This window comes from Monodon monoceros, unplaced genomic scaffold (assembly GCF_005190385.1).
Source record: "Monodon monoceros isolate NGI ecotype Baffin Bay Population unplaced genomic scaffold, NGI_Narwhal_1 Super_Scaffold_10, whole genome shotgun sequence".
Lineage (NCBI taxonomy): Eukaryota > Metazoa > Chordata > Mammalia > Artiodactyla > Monodontidae > Monodon > Monodon monoceros.
Window position 1 is genome coordinate 57,184,658 of NW_021703766.1, and position 7,678 is coordinate 57,192,335.

General features: G+C 46.7%; 1 protein-coding gene across 1 annotated transcript; it reads right to left on the reverse strand.

Moving 5' to 3' along the window:
- Positions 1 to 92: 92 nt before the first annotated feature.
- LOC114903636 lies at positions 93 to 5,786 on the reverse strand. The gene is made up of 3 exons (XM_029236641.1): positions 5,724 to 5,786; positions 3,767 to 4,054; positions 93 to 1,041 (listed from the first exon to the last, which is right to left on the reverse strand). The coding sequence occupies exons 1-3, from the start codon at positions 5,784 to 5,786 to the stop codon at positions 682 to 684; spliced, it is 711 nt and encodes a 236-aa protein (XP_029092474.1). The 3' UTR covers positions 93 to 681.
- Positions 5,787 to 7,678: the final 1,892 nt, after the last annotated feature.

Genomic DNA, 7,678 nt, shown 5'->3' on the forward strand with positions numbered 1-7,678 from the left:
AAGGAAGGAAGGAAGGAAGGAAGGAAGGAAGGAAGGAAGGAAGGAAGGAAGAAAGAAAGAAAATGAAATGGAAGGGAGGGAGGGAGGAAGAAAGACAGATAAGAGTTAAGGGTTGGCAAAAGTATACAGATAAGGGAACCCTTGTACACTTGGTAGCAAGATAAACTGGTACAGGCATTATGGATAAACAGTATGGAAGTTCCTCAAAAATTCAAAACAGAACTATCATACGATCCAGCAGTCCCACTGCTTGGAATATAGCCCAAAGAAATGAAATCCAAAGGGGAAAAGATAACCTGCACTGTCACGTTCACAGCAGCATTATGGATAATACACAAGATATGGAAACAACCTGAGTGTCCATCTACGTAGGGATGGATAAACAAGGTGTGATATACTCACACACACACATGCATGCCTTGAATATTATTTAGCCTTAAAAACAAAGGAAGTCCTGCCATATGGGACAACATGGATGAACCAGATGGACATTATGCCAAATAATGTATGATATCACTTACATGTAGAATTTAAAACAAACAAAAACGTTGAACTCAGAGAAACAGAGAGTAGAAGGCCGGGGCTGTGGAATGGGACAAATGGCAAGGTATTGCTCAAAAAGCACAAATCTTCAGTTACAAGATGATACAGATCATTAAATATACTGCAGGACTACAGACCTCAAATTCTTCCCCATGAGGATCCAGTACAGCAAATATTGGGGTTGCAGGGGAGAGAAGAAGGAACTGTGAACAACCCAGCCATACTGACCACAGCAACTACCCAGAAAGCTGGAGAAACAAGCAGTGCCTGAAGTCCACATGTCACAAGGACAGAGCACCCCCAGAGAAAAGGGGGGTGAGCCAGAATACAGAGCTCCCTCCTGGTCACTGGGAAGGCTGCGAGAGTCTTACCCAGTGAGGATATGAATGTAAAGTTTTCCAGCGTCACATCGTGGTACAAGTGTCTCTGAACCTCATCAAGGAGCCTCCATTCCTCCCACGAGAAGTACACGGCAATATCTTCAAAGGTCATACTATCCTGTCAACATGGGGACAGATGAAAGAATGAACACTCTGAGAACCCACAGTCCATCACCTCATACATCTACGCCACTATCATCCTCCTCCCAAGCTTCCCACCTCAAAGGAGATACCAGGACCTGGTGCTACTTATGCTCACTCTTTCCTCAGGTCCCATGAACCACTGCATTCAGCCCTCAGCAATAACAGTCAGGGAGACATATAGATGGTATGTAAGCTCTGGGCCTGGCTAGCAGAGCGCCATCCTTCCTGCCAAGCAATTCCCCTGAAGTCTCTCAGACTGTACATAGACAGTCAAACCTGGGCTCATGGTTCACCAATAAGTCCCCAATACCAGGGCCATGGGGCTATCAGCACATCATTCTGTAGACTCTCACTCTCTAACATCATCACTCCCCAGGGCTACACTCCAAGTTCCTCCACCTCCCTGCTCTACAACACAGGCATTTCCCTCTACTCACTCATTAACGTGGCCCATAGCTTCCAGAGAGTCCTTGACACTCAAACACAACTCAGTACCATCCGAGACCTCTGATGAATCCCAATACCAGGGAAAGCCCCTCATGGTGCTTTGAAGGGCTCTCCACCTGCTTCTGATCCTTGCTTCAATATTAGCCACTCAGAACCACATGTGAATTACAGACACCCATGACATTCTTCTACTTCTGTGATGCACTGTCTGATTGCCTGTCCCCTCAACAGTCACAACTCTCCTCTCTCTACTCAAACTTCCTCACAACCCCAGCCCTTACAATCTCCCTGCCAGGCATAAAGACTTTCACAAATGACCATTTACCCTGGATCTTATCCACCAGCAAGACTAAAACACTCTAGACCCCAACAAGGCTCACTACACGATTCTGGAGAATATGGACAGTAGTGAACTAGCAGGAGCCCTGGCCTCAGTGTCAAATTGTCTCAATTATTTCTCTGCCTCCCAAACCACGTATTTTGCACCCATTCATCCCATGGAAGCCTTGGCCACCTGCCAGATCATCTTCTCTCCCAGACCATCCAGAGCCATTCTCTCTCTCACCTGTTTGTTATACTCAGGAACCTCAACCAGGTGCTAAGCAAGAGAACCACTCCTGGGCATGCACCCGAGTCTTTCTGACCCGCTAATAGCATTACGACTCTAACCTGCATTCTACTTTTGAAATGTCAACCACATCTCTGCTCTGGTCCTTATAATAGCCACCACTCTTGAGAGTCTCCATCCTGAGCCCTTCTCTAAATTTGAGACATACATGTTCAGCTGCCCATTTGATGGCTCCACTCACTGTACTCTGAAACACACCAGGCCCATAAAGAGACCAAAACAAAATTTCTGATACGCACAAGGAAATAAGCATACTGCATCTGTCACATCCAAGTTGATGAAGGATCCATTCCTTCAGCTCCTAGGGCCAAAAACCCTGGAGTCATCCCTAACCTCTCCCTTACCTACAACATCCAAAAATCTACTTGGCTCTTTTTAAAAAATGTACTTAGAATCCAAACTTGTCTCCCACCTTCATGGCCCCAGTTCTGTTCCTTCAACACTCAACTGGATTACAAGAGTAACCCGTTCCTGGGCTCGCTGCCTCCTTCCTTAACTCCATAGTCTTTTCTCTTCTCTCCAGCCAAATGCAGCCTACTGAACCCTGGTTAGTACCAACACTTCCTCTTATTCAAACCTCTCATTGCTTCCATAAATGATGCCCAACTTCTCAGACAGCCACATCATAGGCCTGATTACCAGGTTCCCTGCTCTTTGTTCCTAACTGAAAGAATGAAGACCTGCTGTACCCTGTTCCCAACTCAGTCACACCTCCAAGCACTTGCACATGCTAGTATCTGTTCCTGGGATAACGTTCCATACAGGTTCCAACGGTTTATACAGGTTGTCAGGAAAGTGAACACCTGTATTTACCCTTGTCCTGCACACAGGACCCACAGCTTGAGAATATCCTCAGGGCCCACACAGCTAAGAGCTGAGAATATATCAAGAGAAGACTCTCAAGACACAATACCCAGCCACTCTATGAGTGCTGTCATTACCAGTGAGGGACTGGGACACCCTCTCTTGCCTTGTGTAGGATCCCTAAGTGCTTTTTCAACGTTCAGAACACGTGGGAAGTGAAAGGCAACCATGGCTGGGCTCCATGTGCGCAGGACTCCCCTGTATTCCCACCCGACCCTGGAACCTGGACCTCGGGTAACTTACTAACGTCTGTGTTTCAATCTTAGAGCTGCCTCTTACCAGATCTCTGACCTTGGACAAAGGCTCTACTTCTCTCTGTCTCAATGTCTTCGTCACCCACATTCCAGTCTGTTCCCTCTCTGAGCAGCATTTTGATAACTTTTAAAACCCTAACACATAATGGGTCCCTCTTCTGTCCACTAACCTCCACGGCCTCCAGGTCCCTCAGAATAAGGAACAACCTCTCTGACGGTCCACGTGCCACTCCGGCTCACTCTGTTTCCTGCAGACATCAGATGGACCCCAGGTTTCCCGAATCCTCCTGCCTCAGCCCGACCTCCAAGACTTTGCACCTGGCGGTCCCTCCGCCTGCCACACTCTCCCACGCGCCATCACACTGTTAGAAACATGGCCCCACCCAGGACAGCCTCACAGTCCTGGACACAGCCTGGGCTGCGGGGACATGTGTAGGCGCCCCGCACTCGGGGCTTTAGTGTCTGGTGGAGTGAGGGCGGTGAGGGCCCGGAGGCCGAGCATCTACCTGAGGCGGGTCCCTCAGCGCCGCCGCCGCAGACGCCATAGCAGTCCGTGGGCGGAGCGGGGCCGGGAGCGGCGAGAGAGGAGGTGGGACGCGGGGACGGCGGTCCGTCTCCCGGGCCTGAGGCGGGGCAGTCCGGGCGGTGTCGCCGAACCTCAGACCCGCCTCTATGGCGCGCAGACAGCGCCTCCTCTCGCGCTTTTTCAGTCCCGTCACCCCGGTGCCCCGTAGCCAGAACAGACCCAGGGCAGTTAAAATGGCCGCCACAAGGAGGAGACCGGAAGTCCTTCCCTGACGTGAAGAATTCTCCCGGAAATGCGTTTATCCTGGTGGTCCTTGGCTCACCTCGGCGCAGGATCTTCCGGGTAATGTAGTTCGCGGGGCTTTAGAAGTCGCCGCAAAGGGGTTCTCCTTTCTGACCAACCAGAACTTTTTCCACGCGGCACCGGGAGGGATGCTGGAAAGCAGTCATCCTACCTCGAGGAAGGGAGGGGCTCTGTTCGTTGTTAAGTGCAGCAAAGTGACAACATTTCAGACTTCGTGATGCTCAGTCAGCCCTTAGAAAGTAAAAATATTATTTGAGATGCTCTCAAATGTACAGATCTAAATGGCCATATTATTACAGAGTCATTCAGACATGACTCAGCGCGTAGCTGGACACATTATATAACTGTTCTTCAAATGCATGTATCTGAAGCCATAGTCAGTTTTATGAGTTGTATTATGATAGGCTATGAGCAAGAGAAATCAGTCCGTACAGGGCCATGACTGTGAAGAAAGAAGATGGATATTCTAAATTAGGTGGACAAGCAGAAGTTTTACCTCTGGTTCCACACAAAGCTTCTCTCTTGCCTATAGAGTCGGTGATTGTATCCTACCCATTAAGAAACACTTTCATCCATATAATATCTTATTCCATTTCCTAACATAAACTCAATTCCTTTTAGTGTACAGACATCTATCTCAAACGGAGAGCAACTTAGCTACTGTCATTTTGGTATGTGCCAATAGCTGCAACTTTCAGAGGCGCAGCACCTGTGGAAGGGAGTATCTGAACACTCATATAAAGGAGGGTATCTTAAGCTTATGATCTCGTGTCCTTGCTGGTAAGTGATTATCATTTTCCAGTGTTGCAGGTAGAGTTCTTCATGGGGAAATGAGATAATATCAGAAAAACAGTTTTGAAATGCAGGTGTCGGAAAGTTATTAATATTAATGTAGTTATTCAAAGACAGGGGCAGATATCGCTCTGGGGAAATAGCAGATGATGTTGAAGACAGTTAATACTTCAGAGAACTTTTGGTAGGGCTTTTGTTCTTGAAAACATTAATACCGGCTTGGAGAAAGAATTGGAGTGGACGTTAAGAGTAGTTAGACTAGTAAAAGTGAACAAGAATATTGGGTGTCGTGTTTATTCACGGTTCTCATAAATTTTCATTTAACAAAATACTCAGTGTCAGGCACTGTTTCAGGTGCATGAGAACCATGACAGACGAAAACCTCTATTTTCATGCAGCTTAAACTCTTCAATGAACACAGAAAGGAAACATGAAAGAAAAAGTGTGTAACTTTATAGTAAGTTTTAGTGTGATATTAGAAATTTCAAAGACTCATCTACATATCATCTAAGTCAGATATGAATGAGACTCAAGGTACAATCAACCCTGAGGCAAAACTGCTCTCCAGCAGTGAAACCAAAAGTTCCATGCTTCCAAAATGTAATAGTGGGACAGGCATAGGATAGAAATTTCCATTACAAATGGGGGGAATGGGAAATAAAGGTGTGAGGGGTCCTAAACAAGCCCAAAACCTAGCAAAGCAAACATCATGAGATCTTATGGCTCATAAATAATTTTTGGCTCAATGCTCTGCCTTCCAGACCGACTGGAGTAGTGGTCCTATCCCTGCAACTGTGCTGGATGGGTACTGCCCCCAGAAATCTGCCTGGTGGAAATCCCACATCCAGGGTTCCAATTAGTTTCACCTCCAAGACATTGGGGTGAGTGCTGTCGGTGTGGGTCATTGTCGTGGTTGTGAAGGTGGGAGAAGTTAATGAATTTTTGAATCAGTTTTTTAAAACAGGACAGCCAGACTTCCCTCGTGGTGTGGTGGTTAAGAATCCATCTACCAATGCAGGGGACACGGGTTCGAGCCCTTGTCCGGGAAGATCCCACATGCCGTGGAGCAACTAAGCCCATGCACCACAACTACTGAGCCTGTGATCTAGAGCCCGCGAGCTACAACTACTGAACCCAAGTGCCACAACTACTGAAGCCCACGCACCTAGAGCCCGTGCTCCACAACAACAGAAGCCACCGCAATGAGAAGCCTGAGCACCGCAACAAAGAGTAGCTGCCCTCCGCAACTAGAGAAAGACTGCGTGCAGCAACAAAAATCCAAATGCAGCCAAAAATAAACAAATAAATTTCTAAAACGGGACAGCATGGTTTTTCGGATTGTGATGTTGAGAGAAAGTAAGGTAGGAGTCAGGTATGACACCAAGATTTTTCGTGTTGGGAGGTGGAAGGATGGAAGCTCCATCAGCTGTGTTGGGTGTTCCATAATGGAAATAATTCTCATTAGGGATATCAGCAGTTTCCTTTTTGGCCAAGTTGACGGTATGAGATATTTCATAGAACAAAAGAGTGGAGTTATTTAGCAGGCAGCTGGACACACAGGTCTGGAACTATGGGAAGGGCTTCTGGATGGACACATCTACAAAACGTGGTGGACGGTTTGTGGACCAGGCGGAGCTTTTGTTAATATTAGTAGGAGGAATCCTGAACATGATGGTCATGCCAGTAGCAAATCAGAAAGAGGAGGGTGGGTGCCACAAGTGCATAGAGAGCTTGGGTACCTGGGTGAAGGTGGGGGGGCATCATAAGCACTGGTGTGGGAGAGAGGACAATTTGTCAGGTGGTCAAGGCTGCTGAGGAATGTGTGGACATGAGATGGGTGTGGAGACACTTGTAACTGAGGCAAGATGACATTGAAGCCTCCTGTTTATTCACTGCTCTACAGAATCACTAGGATTTTGTTGTGAGCCTTGGTGGTGCCTGGGGTGCTTCAGCCAGGCTGGCAGATTAGTTCATGGGCACAGTGGCTCTCTGATAGAGCAACTGGACCTGAAGTGAAGGGCCACTGGGGCTGGCTGGGCTTCAAATGAGGGTTAAGTGTACAGAGAAAGGCTGACAGGTCAGAATGGCTATCATCAAAAAGTCTACAAATAGGGAGTTCCCTGGTGCTCTAGTGGTTAGGATTCTGGGCTTCACTGCTGTGGCCCGGGTTCAATCCCTGGTCGGGAAACTGAGATCCCATAAGCCGCACAGCAAGGCAAAAGAAAAACCCAAAAAGTCTTTAAATAATAAATGCTGGAGAAGGTGTGGACAAAGGGGAACCCTCATACTGCTGGTGGCAACGTAAATCCGTGCAGCCATTGTGGAAAACAGTATGGAGGTTTAAAAAACTAAAAACAGAATTACCACATGACGCAGCAATTGCACTCTGGGGTGTATATCCAAAAATACCAAAAACACTAATTCAAAAAGATACATGCACCCCAATGTTCACAGCAGCATAATTTACAATGGCCAAGATATGGAAGCAACCTAAATGCCCATCAATAGATGAATGGTTTAAAAAGATGTGGTATATATTGTGTTGGCCAAAAAGTTCATTCGCGTTTTACCATAGCACCTTACAGAAAAACCCGAACGAACTTTTTGGCCAACGCAATGTATGATGGGATACTACTTAGCCATAAAGAAGGAAATTTGACATTTGCAGCAACATGGATGGACCTAGAGATTATCATACAAAGTGAAGTAAGTCAGACAAAGACAAATACTGTATGATATCACTTATATGTGGAATATAAAAAATACAACAAACTAGTGAATATAACAAAAAAGAAAC